The sequence below is a fragment of the Hippoglossus stenolepis genome, chromosome 17, assembly GCF_022539355.2.
Source record: "Hippoglossus stenolepis isolate QCI-W04-F060 chromosome 17, HSTE1.2, whole genome shotgun sequence".
NCBI lineage: Eukaryota > Metazoa > Chordata > Actinopteri > Pleuronectiformes > Pleuronectidae > Hippoglossus > Hippoglossus stenolepis.
In genome coordinates, this window is record NC_061499.1 from 7,427,450 (window position 1) to 7,445,437 (window position 17,988).

Sequence of the window (17,988 nt, forward strand, 5' to 3'; positions counted from 1 at the left end):
AGATATCACAATAGAAAATCAAGACTGTAGGTTTTTTATTTCTTGCATGTTGGTGCTTTTTTCAAACAGGAGAGTATTAAATGTCGGTCCCAGGGCCGTCATGCAGGAGAAAGCATCTATTCATACATAAAAAGTAATAATGCATTCGTCTGCAAATTGTTCATTTTTTTTAATCTAGTCAACATCTGGAGTCTCTGTCAGTTTCTCCTTTTCTTTCTTCTCATTTCTTCTTCTCTTCGTCCTTTTTGCCGTCTGGCTTGTTTCCTGTCTGGGAGGCCAGGGAGCCCATGGCGTTGCGGATGGCCTCGTTGTTGGGGTCGACGCCGGGGAGGTTCTCCAAGACGCTCTGAAGAAACTCTGGGTCTTGCATCACATCATAGTCATCTTCCTCCTATTCAATTACAATAAAGGAGAAAAATCAGTTGGATCCATCAGGTCTTTTTTTTAGGTTTTAAGATCTAATGGGTCCAGGATGTGGCCGTGTCTCATGTGAAGGTAAACATGTGTGAATTTATGAATTATATCCATTCTCATTTTTAATAGGAAACCTCAAATTATATGTCATTATTGTATGTAAATATGCTTTAAGTTTTCATTTCAAAGTTCACTGTTATTAAGATCTGTAACAAAACCCTTATAACACGCCTATTACACCCAAAATTTCATCCACTGCTGAATGTCTTATTACACTTGTAAAAAGTCTCAAAATTGTCTCCCGGTCAATTTTAAGATATGGATGTTTCCTACTAAACTCTGGTTCTGAAGTCGTACCTCACTTTTCTCTTGACATTTTCCTGTTCAGTCTTGTGGTTATTTGTATGAATGATTCAACCAGGGGCTTTTCATCTTCATCTAAGCACGAGCCTCAAAGGATAAGCTGTGTAAATAATGGATGGATGGATGATGACTCACCTTGGCTGATTCTGTAGTGTCCATGGCGGCTCCTGTGTCCATTTCACCATACTCTGTTCACATAATTAAAGAAAATCTTATCACTATTTTAAATAACACACAGCAAATATAAGAGCAACCAAATGTGATATCAAGAGCATACATGTGCACGAGAATCAAATGAAACTCACCTCCACCGGCAAGAGACATCTGCATGGCGTAGGCGATCTGCTCCTCCTCTGTCATGCTGCTGAAGTCAGGAAGCACCGCTGCACCACTCTCAGGCTGAGATACTGACATCTTCAACAAGGCCTCCTCTGACTCTGTGTGAAAGTCAATCAAAATTCAGTTAAAGCCTAAAAATATAATTGAATTAAATCCAAAACATTACAATTCTTATTGTCACTTAGGTGAAGTCAGTTCCTAGTTTACCATCTGCAGTGGGTGTGGTCACGCCGGCCTCGGCTGCAGAAGCGACAGCAGCTCTGCGGGCGTCTTCCTCCTGCCTCTGTCGCTGCTCCTCCATCGATACACGGAGGGCCTAAAAAATGCATAGAGATGACGTCAACATTTTAATCATGGGATTTTAGTCCAGATACTGCATGTATTTCTTTATTGATGCTATGTAAGTGCCCTACTATATCATCTGCATCACATTGTTTATATTTTTCTGTGTAGATCAGTGGATTCTAACCTTAGACTGGTTCCTTGGAGCCAACACATGTATTTGCTATGTAAACAGTAACTCCTAACATTGACTCATGATATTAAGTTATTATATTGCTTACCAGTGCCAGCTCTGGATCAGCACTGGGATCCACACCAAACTCAAAGTCACTGGCACCAAGACCCATCAAAGCACCGCCTTCACCAGCCAGGATGGGAGAGGAGAGCAGTGCATCAGCCAGACTGGGCCCTGGAGGGACGGTGACCAGATGGGAGCCCGTGCCCTCCTTCCCGTTAAGAGTATTTATGAAAGCTGTCAGCTTCTCTGTATTCAACTCCTAAATAAAACATTTTAAGAAAGAGGGTAAGGGCAACGGAAAACTTATTTTATAAATACATACAAGTGTCAGATACACCAAATTTTTTTAATTAAATGCAAGATAAAACAATTCTGTCTGAAAATCACTCTGTCTTACAACAATACAAAGGGATTCCTCACCTCTTCTCCAAAGTTGACAATATCCACATTCACCTTCTCTTTTTTCAAACGCTTCGCCATCTTCACAAGCTGCAGAAGTGACATGTTGGGACAGAAGCAGTCAAAGATAAAGAAAGAAACAAAACATTAACAGTCATATAGTCAGTGGGACAGATTGTAAAACCTATTATGTATCATCAATAGGAAACAACATTTATCTCTGGTACAAAATATGATACAAGACTTAAAACTCACATCTTTTTCACTATCCTCAACCGGACTCCCAACAAAGGCAATGATCCTCATCTTGTGGTTTTTGCCTTGTCTGTGTTTAAGGGCCAGCTACACAAGAAAAAAAATCAAACATATCAGAAATAGGGCATCCCAAAATCGTCTGCTGCTGAATCATAGTTACTGGGTCCTGGCCTTGTTTTACATTTTAAAACAATGGATTATAATCAGGAAATGTTACACACGTGAGCCACTCGGATGCCCGTGCAGAAGGTGATATTTCCTTTGGGCTGGATAGCGTGGAGCTTGGACAGGATGCGGCCGGTGTCCGGCGTCAGCGTGGTCAGGACCTCGCAGTTACTGCATGAAAACAAGAGTCAGTGTTACAGCAGCACGAAAACATCCTGTTGTTGACATCATGCACAACAAAAACAACATTGTATTCAGAGCAGCAGCAATTACTACTTCATTGACAAAAACTAAACAATCAGCAACAAATAATAATTTAAGCCGTTTTAGGCTAAATTATCTTTCTGACTGATATCTGGAGACGTCAGCTTGATCTGTGGGAAATTAGAACACTATTATTCATGCAATAAAAGTCACATTAAGTCAGTAATTAAATAATTATTTGGCGCTGGCCTAATTGGAGTAAATTCATTATTTCACACTTGTGTTTATCTGTGGATGTACAGTAATAAATAACAGGTGCCTATTAGATTCTCCATTACAGATGTGTGTCTATGGAAAGTGGCGACTTGGAGAATGTTTTGTTTGCTGAGGAGATAAAAACGTACTTTGCCATAGTGATGAGGCCCACGTTGTTCTCGGGGTTGCTGCGGGTTTTGGAGTGACACACGATGTTGACCGCATCTTGTTGAGCCTGAAGCCTCGTCGGCAGGAAGTCTCCATTTCTCATGTATTCACTGTTGTCCACACTGGGGAGAAAACACACATTCCACTCATCACTGAGCTAACATGCTAACATTAGCAAACATGTCAACCTTGACCTTATTCGGCCCAGTAGCTTGTTTTCATTAATAACACATCTTCCTCTTCGTCACCAGCTCCCCGATGAAGGGTCTTCCTCGCCGGGGAGTTGGTGAACGAGCTCGCGGTTCAGATTTTAAGACATTAGCAAGTGAAGCTAACGTTAGCAAGCGGTGTCACCACTGTCGCTCGTTGTAAACAACTACACATTTAAGGTTGTCAGTTCAATAATCAGCTAGAAAGTACTTAGCCGCAAATAATGAGACTTAAAAACGCGGATAATTAACTAAATCTTTAATACGAGAGGAGATGTGAGCTTCTTTTAGCCACAATGACTCGACATCGCGTTAGCCTGCTAACTGTTAACGGCCATTTATTGGATCAGTTTCCGGGAGATTTCCCCCAAATCCCGCTCTATGGACAACACAATTATAATAAATATAAAACACGTCGTCGTGTGAACAGATATCCGATCAAAAACTACAGGAAACACCAACTTAATCCAGCTCTTACCAGACCATAGTACTTTCCAGCCCCATCTTGGAAACTTCTTGTTGCTCTCTGTCGTGATCTCGCAAGCTCACCCGCTATTGGTTGAAGGCTGAGCAAAGTCAAATCTGATTGGTCAAATTTTGGTTTCCTGTAATTTCTTTACTAATAACAGTTGTGTCATTATCCCAACGTCCACTTCCTTTTCCTTTTTTTCCTTTCAAGTGTTTATTAAAGCTTATGATTATAATTTAAGAATCTGACTAATTGAGTTACTTAATTCAATCAAAGTTAAAATCTCACATTTATAAAAACTGCAATTTTGTATTAATCTGTACAACCTTTCAATGGCGTAAATACACCAATACAAATGAATTTGGATTTCTTTATCACCAAACACACAAAGTTGAAGATCTATATAAGGAAAAATAGTCAAACAAAGGCTGCACGGGTTTTCTTTTTCTTTAATAACTTCAGGTATAACTGTACAAAAACATGACACCCACCAAAAGAGCAAGGAAACGTGTAATTTCATAATCTGTGAAAAGGCACTGCTCTGGTCCCCGTTTACAGACGTGCACACATTTATAGCGTAGCAATTCAAAAGTGTATGAGAAAATGATGCAGGAAGATTCCCTAATTGTTAAGATAACCATAATCATCACAAAGTGTTTACACTTTGACATTGAATGTCTCAGTCACAGGGTTGTTGTGCTTAAGAAAAGGTGCATTTTCAATCCATCTCCACCATTAATACACATTTTGGAATCCAGAGAAATACATGTAGTAATAAATACTATGATAAATATGAACATATTTGGTTTATGGGCTGCATGTTTATTCATAAGGCACAGTTTCACTTTCAATGTTGGGAGTGAGCATTTTGAGACGGTTTCATGTGTCAGCCAGAGGGAAAAAAACGACTCATACGTACAATTTAAAGGTTGAATGAAAATGCCCAAATGATGTTTATTTATCACATCTCAGTTGGAAAATTGTCAATTCACGTAAAGTATTGCACAGTATATTCATTCACATATACACACAGTATGGTTAAAGTTACCAAACCATCAGGTCATGTCAAAACACTGCACAAAACAGTTTTTAGATCACCAACAGTAATTCTATCAGTTTTAATTTACAAAAATGCAGACAAACAGTTTTGCCTTGTTTCCTTTTCAACCCTCAGGCAGCCATCACCACATATTCCAAGTGAAAACAAATCTAAGTTGTCACAACACATTTGTGATTCTAGAAAACCCATCTCACAATGCTCACACAACCGGCTGTGTTAACCATGAGTTCACCGGTCCACCTGTGAGCTTGTGCACATGACACAGTACACATGACACATGACAAGCCAATCACATGCAGCAAATAAACAACAGGGAATTTAATAAGAGACAAGCTGAAAATATCTGTTACTGTGTGGAAAATTCAACAAGACATTTTCTATAAACACTGTAATAAAAAAAAAAAAAAAACTGTGAGTAATGTTTAGAAAATACTAAATACATCACATGAATACAAAAAGGAGGAAGAGGTATAAATCACAATCAAACAATAAAGGCAATATTTAATAAATCAGTGTGAAAATGTATAGGCTTTTCATCTCTAGGCTATCTGCAGCCTTGAGTGGAATGTAACAAGTGTATAATCCATGATATATTTACTTAATGCATAGTTTTTTTTACTTTTAGCAGCCGGTGACAGTAAATAGTGAAAAAAACGCAGTGCCACCCAAGTGTATTGATCAAATATCCAGAAGCACAGTTATATCTCTTACCACCCTGGTTGTTTTGGACAGATAAACTCAGATTAGGACGACACTTGCTAAGTCGTAGAACTGAGAACTGACATTAACACTTGTGTTAATCTTTCTACGTTGTCCTGGAACATATGTTGTGATGTTAAAAACAACAGTAGCTAAAATCTCACTGGCTTAAAGGTGGCAGCTGTGTCTGAACTGCTCAAGCTATCTATTTTCCTGAACATCAGCATCTTGTCTTTATCTGCAGATCTGAAACTGCTGCTGGTTTGTCTTAATGCCTGGTATCGTGCATCAATGACAGTGTCTCCCTGTTATATGCACTTGAGTTGTTAGTTTGTTAGATGAATATTAAGCACTGCCCCTAACTAGCTATGCCCTGCTGGTACCATTTGTTTGCCAGCGTGGGGCACTGTTTGTACTGTAAACACTTCCTATTAATACATACATTTCCGGTATCATAATAATGAAAATAAAACAAAGTGATTGTAACGCGAATTTGTAATAAAGTCGTCCTGTGCTCTTTGGCACTTGATTAGTGAGGTTGTCGGTCTCTTGTTTCTAACTGCTCTTTCCAGGGTTGGTCAGAGGCATTAGTTACTATGGCAACCACTAAATGAGAAGACGAAGTTCGCTCCTAGCTGACTAAACTCGGTAATTCATGAGACAGGCACAATGTCTCTGTTTGTTGTGGTACTTTGTCCACAGTCATCCGAGAATCAGTTTGTGGGTCACATTTGGTCATTAAACCGTCTACACACTTAACCTGAGACTGAAATCAGATCGTACCGTGTAGAAGTATCTAAAAAAATGTCCTTTAAAAGTAAAAATAACAGTCTGATCAGAACACGAGAGATGACATTTAGGAATCACAGTCTCGACAGAAGAACAGGTCCGTTAAAAACTGCAGGTTGAGGATCACAGATCTTTTCCAGCACAATTTGCATTAAGAGTACATTGAAAAACATGAACATGGATCAAACATATGGTAGGAACAGCATTCTGGTCTTTATTCTCGTAAAGAGTCAGGTATGCATTAGGATGTTCTGCAACAATGTGGTAAATACAAATGAGGAATCGATTCCCCAAACTAGATAATGAATATGAAATAACTGGGATTAAATAAGGAAATCATGTTCTCAAATAAATCCTCGAGTTAAACTCTACACCGTACATTGGCTTAGTTGAGCATATCTGTGCCATGAACCATCTTTGGTTGAGGCATTTCTCATTTCATTAGAAGAAGAATAGCATTCAATAACCAGAGCATTAATATACCAACAATTATTAGTGTCAGAACATGACCAGATACTAACATGCTCCTCCCATGTTGAGATTTGGAAAAGTGCAAAAGTATTAACAAAAATATCCCATTTGTTCCCCCCCTTTTCCAGTTTAGGTACCTCAAATCCCACCAAGGGGCGTTGTAACATTTCATCCATGTTCATAACATCCTCCAAGCTTGTTCCGGATTTATTTCAATCTCGTTCTTTTCCCCGCATTTATACCTGCAAACCAAAAGCAACGAACCTGGTTAGAAAACCACCTGGCGTGAGTAAAAAGTGTCACAGAAAAACCAGAGAAGTTCGACAAAATCCACTTACAGAACATTTGCTTGTGTTTAGAGTTACGTCACTGAGAGAGATATCACCCTCAGTATCAAAACTTTCTTCAAGCGACGAAGACGGAGCTCTGAAAACAAGAAACAGAGGAGTGAATCAAAAAAAATTTTCATTTATTAATTCCTGATATTTGCCAATAGATACGTATTTAAATATTTTGCACTGCTGACTTCATGCTGAACTTCCTGAGGTTCTGGTTTAGGAACATTTTTGCCAATGTGTCATACTGTACAGCCATAACTCCCAGTCTGTGTACCAATTACAACAGGTATACACCTGAAACACTCGCACTCTGGTTAGGTGCGGCCAATAGAAGCGTGAACACATCCTGGTTCTTAAAACTGGAAAATTTATTTCTTCATTACTATATATTTTTTTGAAAGTTTAGTACTTTTTAAATCAAGTGATTTCTTTGGATCTCTCACTAAAATACTAATCTTCATGTCCATTTTTCTCTCTTACCTCTTGGGGGTGCTGCGCTGCATAGCTTTACTCAACATGCTGTTTAAATCCACTCCGACTGACCTGCATGTGTCTTGGGAGTGAGTCACAGGCTGGGTTGTGGGAGTGAAACCAGGGTTTCCCAAGGAGGAGGAGCACGAGGAGAATGTGGTATCGGCAGCGTTGCCAGCAGCATTGCTGGGTGGGGAGGCCTTAGGGAGGAGGTCAGGACGACCTGACGGCATGACTGTACAAAGAGGGCGGAAAAACTGTTAGTGCTGTGTTGTGAAAGAAGAAGTTCACAGGCTGATGCATGATGCAAGACTTAATCTCTGTGGTTAACAGTGCACATTATTTTAGTTCATTGGCTGCAGTTGAAACCCCACTGTTCCCCTGTTTTCCTGTATTTACAATTGTCTCCATCAGTGTCGTCTCTGGTGTCAGAGCTGACTTGACGTTGGAAGAAAGCTGACTGGCTGCTGCTGCTGGTTTGTGACGTGAAAAAAGGCCCAGATCCAGCTGGTTTTCTCATAGGAACATGGGTCACTGCACGCCGCTTTTTAGATGGGGAGGTCTTCACTGGGTAGTAGAGAAAGAAAGGTGTTCATTAAGAGAAACTGACATGATCTATGCATGCTCATCGACAGATTAAGTATATACATACATGGGATCTTCCTGAAGACTACGCTGCACATGAACTTCTGAAATCGCTCTGCGTAAAAGCCTGGTCTGTGCACTGACACAGTATCCTGAAGGAAAGGAATGATTACAAGTTGACATCTGTCATTTTTTTTATTCAAAACACTATAACTGAGGCTGGCAGAGGAATCTTACCCCATCGTGAACCAGAGCTTTCCATGAGTGCTCAAGCATCTTCGCAAATCTGAAAATCAACAGCAGATTACTTGCAGAAGTTCGGTGGTCAGACACGTGCAGTTTGACATGATACATTGACAGTCGAGGCACATTCACAACTGAAATCCACTTCGAACCTGCATTTAAAGAACAAACAGACCTTGGTGTTGGCTCAGATAGTGAATGTGATGCATTTCCACTGCATCACATTCACTATCTCAGTGTCACCCAGGTGGAGGACAGCTGCTGCTGCACTGCTATCATGCTGCTTTTACTGTTGGGTTATGTTGGCACTGTGTAGGTGTGCAAGACTGAATGAGTAGTTTGTAGACAGACCACTTGTATCTACTGTTTACCTGTAGGACTGCAAAATGTCAATGATACCAATGTACACCAGCAGCCTCTCGCCTTTTAAGTTCCTTGCTGGTATTCCTCCAGTTCTGTAAAATAAAACAAAAAGGAATCCAATTTAGTCCTCAGTCGTACCTCTCTGTACAAAATTGATTGTTGCCTCACAGAGTGATTCTCTGGCTACAGAATCCCTGACACTCACTTGTCCTCTGTGTCCAGTGATCCCATGCTCCCCGACTCGGCCTGGATGGCCTCTATAGCCGTGCTGTACAGGGACTTTTGGCCTAGTGGCCTCCGCTGATCCATGGCCGCGGCCCCAGCCTCTTCGCTCAGCTGCTCTCGACAGGCCAGATCTACATTGTGGACTCCGACCAGGAGGCTGTAGTCCATTATCTTGAAACTCTGCAAGAGCTGAAAGGAAATTAAGAAGAAGTTGAATCAGACCAGTGACCGAATTACAGGTGAACTTGAAATGTGGATTGTTGTTGTACGACTGGGAGTTTTATCTAAAATGAATTTAACAATATCATGCTTGTTGCATTTTTCTTTAGTTCTCACCAGACAGTCTCTCTGAATGGTCCTGCAAACACCACTGTATTTGTCCGCCTCCAGTAACAGCGCATCAGGCATGTCCTGAATGAAGTCCAGGTCCTTGTATGTGGGCACAGACTTGCCCTTCTCTTTAGCTGAGGCCCGTCGCTTATAGGTGGAGCCCTTCAGATCAAACTTGAGGTGCATTTTCACTGCACTCGGGAGCAAATTGTTCATAACTGCAATACGTATGTTTTTACCTGCTGCCTGGACACAGTAGAGTCCATAGAACTTTGGTAATAAGGTGCGCTTGTTCTGGTTCAGGTTCTAATGGTGGAAAGAGGAAGGAGGGAAAATATTAACAGCATTAAACAAGTGTCAGTTTCATTGACTAGAAAGAGAAATGAGCGGCCGCTAAAGTAAACTGAAATGTGCATAGTTGATGAATAGATTAATTCAATAAGTAGATATTCCAAGCCACGAGTAAACACGATGTCCTATATAAATGATGCAGTCAGTAAGAAATAATGTGTTAGATGTTGAACATAACACACAGACAAGCAGATAACATAGAGAAATCTCTGGACATGTATATATTTGTACACAAGTAATTGTATGTCTACTTTGAGTAAATTTACTTTTACTTAAGTTGCAACGTGACCAATTTTCAAGGCCAAGAGGACTTTTTCAAATTGGTCAATGGAGCTTACCATAAAGTATCCTGGCAGCAGTTTCTGCAAGAATTCAGCCTCTTTGTGCTGCACTGTCTTAATGATGTATTCATCATCACTGGAGACGTAAAAAAGAGATCCACTGGCTCCAGAGTTCGACAGCTCAATCAGTGGGTCGTTACACAGAGAATACTGAAACCAGAGCAGAGCACAGTGGTTAAATGTGTGAAAACAAAACTTGAGAAGAAACTATAGAAATCATCAGTATTGTGCCTTTACTTTGTCATGTCACACTTCCCTACTTTCACACTTTCCAGACACAATACATGCTGAGAAATCAAAAATACCATGTAGTCATCAGGCCGGATGCCAAACATCTCTCTGAAGTAGCGAAAAGCGATAGGGGCGTATGTTTTGAACCTGAAGTCGCCATAGTGGTGCGCTGGTGTTAGGTTACTGCCCTCACTGTCAATAAAAGACAAAGGGGTTACAAGATTACACCACATACAAAGGAGGTCAAGACAATTAGACACGACATCCAGATGTAAGTATTGAGACAGGCATTTCAGCGTCTTTTCAACATTCATGTATCCTTACTTCATCATTGTAATCTTATCCTTACCAAGGGAAGAAGATGCTTTCCACCACCTCAAAATCCTGCAGCAGGACATCTCTCTCAGGTTTTTGGCTCAAGCTGCCCACCGTGTAAGTGATGCCTAACTGGATAGCACCTTTCAGGGCCGATGAGGTCGTCTGGAAGACAGAGAAAAAAAAAACTAACATGTATCAAAAGACAAGTTTAGTTTAAAATTAATCTTCAGCATGTCACAGAGCCAATTAACTTTCACTGAATGTACGTTGACAGTGCACATTTTAAAGTCAGTGTCGAGGTGATCTCCCACCTTCTTGTACGTGGTCTCTCCGGTGGGATCAATTCCACGATGGCCGATTGTTTTTTTCTGGGCCTGAGTCATGGTCGTGCTTGGACCCTGTCAAAAGAAACATGGCAGACTGGAGAATTACAAGAGAAAACGAATTCACAGAAAGTTTGCAGCAATAAGTTTCAAAGAGGAAGGAAAAGAGGATGTGTCAGCTAAATATCGGTAAATTCCAAACTGCTAAAGATGAATGCAATGTGCGTTTCCTAATCGACTGGATTACGCCTTTCGTCTAAACAAATCTGATTTTTTCTTACCTCTGGATTCACATTTTTACGAGGCCCAGTCGAATCTGAAGTGAGAAAACGGAGGAAACATATAAGTTACACAAGAAATACACAGGGGGAATTGAGTGAATCAAACAAACTCAAAGTTCTCACGCTGGACACATTAGATATCAAACAAGGCTTGAAAGGATAATACGCGTGAGAGTGCAATCTGATACAAGCATGTTCATTAAATCTGAGAGGGCCGTCTCCTCCAGAACTGACTCTGCCGGTCTTTGCACGTAATTGAAGGAATTACATTATAAAATCCTACAATAATTAAAGTGAGTTCATACAGCACCAATACATGTGCTAGACTCTTTCATAAAGTTATGTCCCTGGGAGTGAATAGTTAACTTTTCTTAGGGAACACATTCTTAAAAGAAACACAAGATAATGGTGTGTGATGACTCTCTGCTTTTCAATTTACTCTCATATATTATATCAATTATTAATGGTTGAGTTGTTTGTTCAGCCAGTGAAAATGCAGGAGGATTTTTTTCACGATGGAAAATGTAACCCTGATAATGTAGCAGTGATGTCATCAGGATGATCTCATCTTAGCATTCTTTTAAAAAGTGTTTTACAAACGGGGGGTGTAGAGTTTCAGTGTTGAGCAGAAAGCCTCTAAAAATACGTTACTGGTTAATGGTAAATGTATCTTTGGAGCTTGAACTATCCTGGGGATAAAAAGTATTTCTTTGTAGCTTCTTTGATTTCTGACTGACCAAGAGAGGACTTGAGGAAATTGCATTGCTTAATCGCTGGATACTAAATAGTGGTTTAATGTATGAAATAAAATCCAGGACAGTATTATGTAGACCTGACAACTTACTGTATTTTTAATTATTAGTCAAAATACAGTAGTTACTTGCACATAAGCACAAAACTGAAGATAATAAAGACACACAGGGAAACATGGAGCAAAACTGAAAGGTGGAAATTCCTGCTGTGTCCCTTTAAAACCTTTGCTCTGTACTGTACTGAACCTTTTATTTAAATGAACCCATTTCTAGCTGTTTATTTACTCTCAGTTGTAAATTGATCTGATGTATCCGTTTATAAAAATGAGGGTAGACGAAATACTATATAACAATAATTAAACAACAGAGCAACAAACCTAATCTTCCAAAACGATCGCTACATTCAGTCAACATTTCTCTAAAGCTTCAACAAAAAGATAAAATGAGAACTAAATAATAACAAAGGGAATAATAAACTGATAAACTGGTAACTGGGTGTATGTAAACATTTGTATATTTACAAGGCTCCACCCAACAACACACAGGTTTTGTGTGTTGAACTTTGAATAGTGAATCATCTCTCTCACTAGCCATGTGATAAGCTCCAGTTGTTGAAAGCATGTGCATCAACAGGATCACCTCACAAAGTTAGTCAATGTTTGTGTACCTGTGTCAGTGCCGGATGGAGTCTTCAGATTATTTACTCAAGTAAAAGTACAAATACCACACTGCAATAATTTGAGTCCGACCAATAAGAAAACAGATAATAACTACAAGAAAATATATAGAACTCGAATTAACAAAATAAACATGTTTTACTTCAAATGTAAAAATAAATGCCCATCTTTTCTGCATCGTTTATTTAGTAAAATATATTTGTTTTTATGTTTGCGCATACTAGCAGACATAAAGACTGAAACCAACATGTCTGATACTGTTGTCTGTAAAAGGCTCCTATCGGCCGATATCATCAGCCAAGAGATATAAATCGGTTAGGCTCTGGTAAAACAAAAAACTACAAGTAAAACTACAACATTGACAGTGTTATCTCAGTAAAAGTGTGTTAGCATAATCAGGAAAATGGACCGAAAGTAAAAGGACCATGTCGCCTGTGACTGTGATGACATTTGATTATTATGACATTAATGTGTTACTAGCATTTTACTGTTAATGCTTGTTGATAGGAAAATATTTTGCTTTATTAGTTTTTGCTAGTTGATTAAGTAACTTGAAACAGTTCTTGGGTGAATGTAGTGGAGGAAAAAGTACAATATTTCTCTACGGAATTTAGTAAAGTAGAAAAGTATCATAAAATGAGAACACTCAAGTACAAGTACCTTGTGTGTAGGATTTAGGTGAAAGGGATCTATTGGCAGAAATTGAATGTAAAATCATCCTAGTGGTGTTTTCACTAATGTGTAATAATCTAAATAGTAAGAATTGTTGTTTTCTTCACTGTAGAATGCCACAGGTTCTCGTTCATGTTTGGAAGGGGAGGGTGAGGTGAGGGTGTGTTCAGCTGCAACTTCACCACCAAATCCTCCACACTGAACCTTTAACTGGAACTTAGTTTCTCTCCACCACTGATCTGTATAAGTGAGTTAGGTAAACCAACTTCTGATTTAAAAACCATCTGATCTACACCATCCAGGTGGTAGATAGAGGGAGTGATTAAAAACAAAGTACTCACTGCCAGCTTGGCCCTGCAGCCCTGGAGGCTCCTCTGCAGCTGTGGCCATTCAGAGCAGTCACTGAACTCAACACTAGTTCAAGGTGAAGCTCAGATCTCCAGTGTCTCCTCGGCAGAGAGAAGACTTCGGGTTGGGTGGGAGGAGGCCTGCGAGGACAAAGTGTAAAGCTCGTCAACTCAAACCAGTCCTGATGACTTCACGCCACAAATATTGACTCCAGCCACGTTGACCTGCTGAGCTGATGGAGGAGCTGATGGAGGAGCTGACCAGGGTTAGAAAAACAAAGTGCTGTCTAATGGAGGCAGGGAAGTGTTGTTGAATGGCGCGAGCAGCGGGACATGTTGAAACAGGCCACTACAACAACAACCAGGATGTCTGGATTGCGACATTAAGCCAAACAGAGGCGCGTTAGCTAGCTGCTAACTCCACTTTTTTTTAACTTTTCTAACTTAAACCCAGATGTTTCTAACCCGATAACTGAGCCCGCAACGACACAAACAAAGCTGTTCACTCACCCGGGAAACCTGCGAGGGACCTCTCTCGGTTTTCCTGTGAGAGGAAATACAAGTTTTTTTCTATTTGGATAAAACACCTTTTTCCTGAAACTAATAAACAAGGAAGCAGTGCGGAAGCGGCTGTTTTGTGGCCGGCTCTGTTAGCAGGAGCTAGCACAGCACTTCCGGTTTTTAAAAAAATCCTTCACAATAACACTACTTGTTATTATCATCACCTTCCAAACTACCAAGAATGTAACTGTGTACACTTCCCCCAATCCAAACAAATATAGCATCTATTCATTTATTTCATTTAAGATATTATAGAATGATTAAATGTATTTGTTGAAACCAGGTTGAAACATTACTTTTTGGGGCTTTATTTTTGTAGATTTGTAGAACAACATCAACACACATCCCAAATTATATGAATCTTACAATCACGTGGAAGGAAAACACAAAAGAGTATATGTATGTCCCACTTTTATTTTGATGCCAAACAGAAAGTGCAGTGTAGATTTTAAAAGAAATGCGGGGGGGGTAGTCTGGAGCAAATTCCAATACAACATTTACATTTACTTTAATTGACATAAAAGTGTTTATTTGTGATTTTGTCATTCAGGATCTGTCACACACTCACCTATTACATGCAACAATGAATCCTAGAGGACACGTGTTTTATTACATGTGTGAACTTTTTATTACATGAATGGATTGAAAATAATCTGAAAATTTTTGTCTCAAAATCACTATTATTTCTCTTATTTGAAGCTGCCAAACTGTAAAGAGTTGTGTGTTCAGTCATAAAATAGCAGGTGAAATCTTTAGTTTAGCTATTAAGAGCTCTTCTGAGCAGCTCAAACAAAAACCTGCAGAAAAGAGTGTAAACTCAGCATTATCTTCCATACTTTTTTTATTTTTGTCCAAATGGATTAAACACATTATTTTAATCTTTACTTTAGCAAGTATTTATGTTGTAGGTGAATCCGGGCTCCTCGGGGACGCTGGGAGCAGTGTAGCCTGGTGTTGGGCTGTAGTTTGGGTTTGGCAGCTTGCTGTCGAAGCACGTCCACCGAGCATCTCCTTTGCCCTTGCAGCACTCGTATGGCATTGTCTTGATGGAATATTCCTCCACACAGAACTGAGACAGAGTTTGTTTCCACTGCAAGAAAAAAAACATACTATTGTCTCAAAACCTCAGCTAAAGAAAAACACACAAAAGTACTCTTTGTTCACCCAGGTAAATCTTTATTGCTTTTATGTATGTGGAGGAAACTTGTCATTTTGGTGAATTTCTGTGTGAAAATACTATATATAGCATACATTTACATCCATCTTTATTTTTTCTGTTGTTTCAAGTTGTTTGTTTGTTTTTTTACATTTATTCTTGGATATTACAACAAAAAACATTTAAAACTAGGAGCTCTCTGTGTCTTGTGTGTTTGATATAGTTGCTAAAAATATGTTGCAGTTTTTTGATAAAAGGTTGAGATGTTTTTGGAGAATTTCTGGAGACTATGACATAAAATATGCGGGAATATGCAATATATTACTGTGTATAACAGCATACCATTTTAGTATTTTACTCAATCTAAAAAAGTATGTATATTGACAGTCAAGTCTGGTTTCCCCACCTCAAACATTAATCGTATTTTAACACGTGCATCTGTCTGTCATTGTCCTCACAAACACTCACAGCTTGTTGGGCACAGCACAGGATCTGGTGACTCTGCTGCGCCACTTGGCCACTGCAGCACAAATGGTACCACGACTCCAGACGGTTGATGGCGTTTCCACGGCGTTGGTAGTGGCTACTGCCGGATCTTGGGAAGAAGCCTGCCGGGTACCTGGGTCGACCCTGACCCTGATGGCAAATGGCAGCCAGGTTTTGGGCCGTGGGACGGGCGGGTGGGAAAGGAACGTCAATCTCATTGAGGGGCCGTCTTTGGGTTTCTGTGGAAATACACAGAGGTTAACATCATTTTAATTGGAAGAATATATCGAGTATAAATACTGATTGAATCTAGAAGAAGTTACCAGCAACATTTGTTAATGCTTTAACTTGTATCCATGGTTCTTGGACAATAAAGACAGGTCGTGACCCGAGATATATGGATCATATATGAATCCATTCCTCCACAGCTCATGAATAACTTCATAAAAAACAAAAATGCACCTTCATTCAAGCCGTGAACAAGATCTTGACACGTTGACATTTTCTTGGCACCTAACAAGATAAATGCCCTCATGCAGAGACAAGTAATCAGCTGGTAACTTGGTATCCAGGCAGCCAGCGTGACACAAAGCCATCAAGTGTAAATACTCAAAGAACCTAAAATTACCTCCAAAATTTGCACCATGAAGAGTCAGAAAAGCCAACATCCAAAGTCCTGTGAGTCCTCCAGCTGAAGTCATGGCTGCACGGCGGTGTGGTAGGATTTTCAAAAGGCAGATTTCTCTCCGGTATCCTCTCCAGTGATGTGACCGGATCAGAAACCAGTATATATGGGCGAGGGGAGTGAGTGTGTGTGTGAAATGCTTGGAAGTGGGGGTGGAGATAAGTTGGAAAATGAGTTTGATCTCTGATATCTGCTGACATGTGCAACATACCAAACTATTACTGAAAGTTCCCAAGGCCTTGAAAAACACTTGAATGCTGGTGGAATGAGAAACCAAAGCTGACAGTGAAATATTTTATCGTGGCACTGACCTGTTTATTAAAACCTGTGTGTTTTCTTTCCCCCAAAACTTTACATGGCTTTCGGTTAACTCCTTCAAAAACTGTCTGAGTGTGCATCCTGTTATCAAAGAGGATGGTTCACACTCTCCAAACATCTCGTGATGTTGTGACTTTCTGCACATGAGCATGATGGTTGCACTCACTCGATGTCAGTGAATCACTTTCATTGTTTTTCCCTCCCTTAAAATTCAAACAACTCTCACACAATCATTCCTGCTGTCAGCATTGTTCTGTTTAACTCATGTTGATTCATTGAATCTGTTGAGTTAATCTGTTACTGTTCTCCCCAGCCCTTATAAGAAGCATGTTAATTTTCTTTTATTGTGTACTATCAAGTTATTTCCACATTTAGAATAAGTGCTTGTTGATATTTGATTGTTCTGTTTTGTGTTGCAGGAGGTTTTTCAGGTGTGTCCTCAGGGTATGAAATGTTCACCACCCTTGATATGTGCAGCTTTATCACAAACCTATTCTGCAGCTGCCAAACACAGACTCATTACATTTAAATCATTCTCACCTAATGTAAAGGTGCTGCTCCAAAGTAACTCATATATGATTCTATTGTTTTAACTTGTGTCCACAGTCCTTGGACAATAAGGACAGAGTGTGACTCAGTGTGTTTTCATGATTTGGCCCTCAGAATTGATTTTTAGTGTCTAGAAGGAAAAATCCAAACCCCGAGGGTTCAATAAAATCACCTGTTGCTCACATTCTTCTACACCTGATAAATATCTCTGACCCATTAGTTTCATATAAGTAAAACTTTAGTCTGAACTTGAGCTAAACATGGTTCTACACATTAAATATGCATTTAATTAACTGTCATCGTCAGGTCAGAAGATAATACTTCACTTTGATATTTGTCAGATAACAATAAATTCCATGATCCAAGCAAGAGCTTGACATGTTGACATTTTCTGTTACCTAACAAGATATATATCCTCATGCAAAGTTTTGACATGTGATTAGTCAGTTGGTATCTTGGCATCTGTGCAGGCAGGTGATACCTTCTCCCTGATTGGCTTACCCGGCGACACCGCAGCAAATAAAAAGGGTGTCAGTCGAGAGGCCGCGTATCCACATCCCACTTTAATTTGGTTCAGGTAAGAACTTTTTAAAAATATTATAACTA

The 17,988-nt window shown here is 39.7% G+C and overlaps 3 protein-coding genes across 3 annotated transcripts; all 3 read right to left on the minus strand.

The window, feature by feature from the left end:
* Window positions 1–18: 18 nt before the first annotated feature.
* Window positions 19–3,886, minus strand: LOC118124782 (26S proteasome non-ATPase regulatory subunit 4). The gene is made up of 10 exons (XM_035182918.1): window positions 3,770–3,886; window positions 3,064–3,204; window positions 2,512–2,626; window positions 2,291–2,377; window positions 2,057–2,125; window positions 1,680–1,895; window positions 1,324–1,432; window positions 1,083–1,214; window positions 913–965; window positions 19–391 (listed from the first exon to the last, which is right to left on the minus strand). Exons 1-10 carry the CDS (start codon window positions 3,793–3,795, stop codon window positions 221–223), a joined length of 1,119 nt encoding a protein of 372 aa, XP_035038809.1. The 5' UTR covers window positions 3,796–3,886; the 3' UTR covers window positions 19–220.
* Window positions 3,887–4,194: 308 nt separating this feature from the next.
* Window positions 4,195–14,291, minus strand: LOC118124780 (phosphatidylinositol 4-phosphate 5-kinase type-1 alpha). Its single transcript, XM_035182914.2, has 16 exons — window positions 14,138–14,291; window positions 13,622–13,768; window positions 11,180–11,214; window positions 10,887–10,973; window positions 10,607–10,737; window positions 10,332–10,449; window positions 10,024–10,176; window positions 9,341–9,640; window positions 8,985–9,193; window positions 8,788–8,871; window positions 8,411–8,459; window positions 8,241–8,325; window positions 7,988–8,155; window positions 7,598–7,823; window positions 7,118–7,205; window positions 4,195–7,021 (listed from the first exon to the last, which is right to left on the minus strand). The coding sequence occupies exons 2-16, from the start codon at window positions 13,668–13,670 to the stop codon at window positions 7,016–7,018; spliced, it is 1,788 nt and encodes a 595-aa protein (XP_035038805.1). The 5' UTR covers window positions 13,671–13,768; window positions 14,138–14,291; the 3' UTR covers window positions 4,195–7,015.
* A 295-nt stretch (window positions 14,292–14,586) lies between these two features.
* On the minus strand, window positions 14,587–16,642 carry ecm1a (extracellular matrix protein 1a). Its single transcript, XM_035182921.2, has 3 exons — window positions 16,459–16,642; window positions 15,813–16,069; window positions 14,587–15,278 (listed from the first exon to the last, which is right to left on the minus strand). The coding sequence occupies exons 1-3, from the start codon at window positions 16,529–16,531 to the stop codon at window positions 15,075–15,077; spliced, it is 534 nt and encodes a 177-aa protein (XP_035038812.1). The 5' UTR covers window positions 16,532–16,642; the 3' UTR covers window positions 14,587–15,074.
* Between the last annotated feature and the right edge of the window lie 1,346 nt (window positions 16,643–17,988).

What these genes read in the sequence shown, in the direction of transcription:
- ecm1a (XM_035182921.2), bottom strand. Translation starts at nt 16,531, where the DNA reads ATGACTTCAGCTGGAGGACTCACAGGACTTTGGATGTTGGCTTTTCTG. An exon ending in TCATGGTGCAAATTTTGGAG is followed by an intron (nt 16,070 to 16,458) that starts GTAATTTTAGGT and finishes GTATTTCCACAG; the next exon opens with AAACCCAAAGACGGCCCCTC. An exon ending in TGTGCTGTGCCCAACAAGCT is followed by an intron (nt 15,279 to 15,812) that starts GTGAGTGTTTGT and finishes TTTTTCTTGCAG; the next exon opens with TGGAAACAAACTCTGTCTCA.
- LOC118124782 (XM_035182918.1), bottom strand. Translation starts at nt 3,795, where the DNA reads ATGGGGCTGGAAAGTACTATGGTCTG. An exon ending in CGGGCATCCGAGTGGCTCAC is followed by an intron (nt 2,378 to 2,511) that starts GTGTGTAACATT and finishes TTTCTTGTGTAG; the next exon opens with CTGGCCCTTAAACACAGACA. An exon ending in TTGTCAACTTTGGAGAAGAG is followed by an intron (nt 1,896 to 2,056) that starts GTGAGGAATCCC and finishes TGTTTTATTTAG; the next exon opens with GAGTTGAATACAGAGAAGCT.
- LOC118124780 (XM_035182914.2), bottom strand. Translation starts at nt 13,670, where the DNA reads ATGGCCACAGCTGCAGAGGAGCCTCCAGGGCTGCAGGGCCAAGCTGGC. An exon ending in TGCTGCCAGGATACTTTATG is followed by an intron (nt 9,641 to 10,023) that starts GTAAGCTCCATT and finishes TTCCACCATTAG; the next exon opens with AACCTGAACCAGAACAAGCG. An exon ending in AAGCTCTGGTTCACGATGGG is followed by an intron (nt 8,326 to 8,410) that starts GTAAGATTCCTC and finishes CCTTTCCTTCAG; the next exon opens with GATACTGTGTCAGTGCACAG.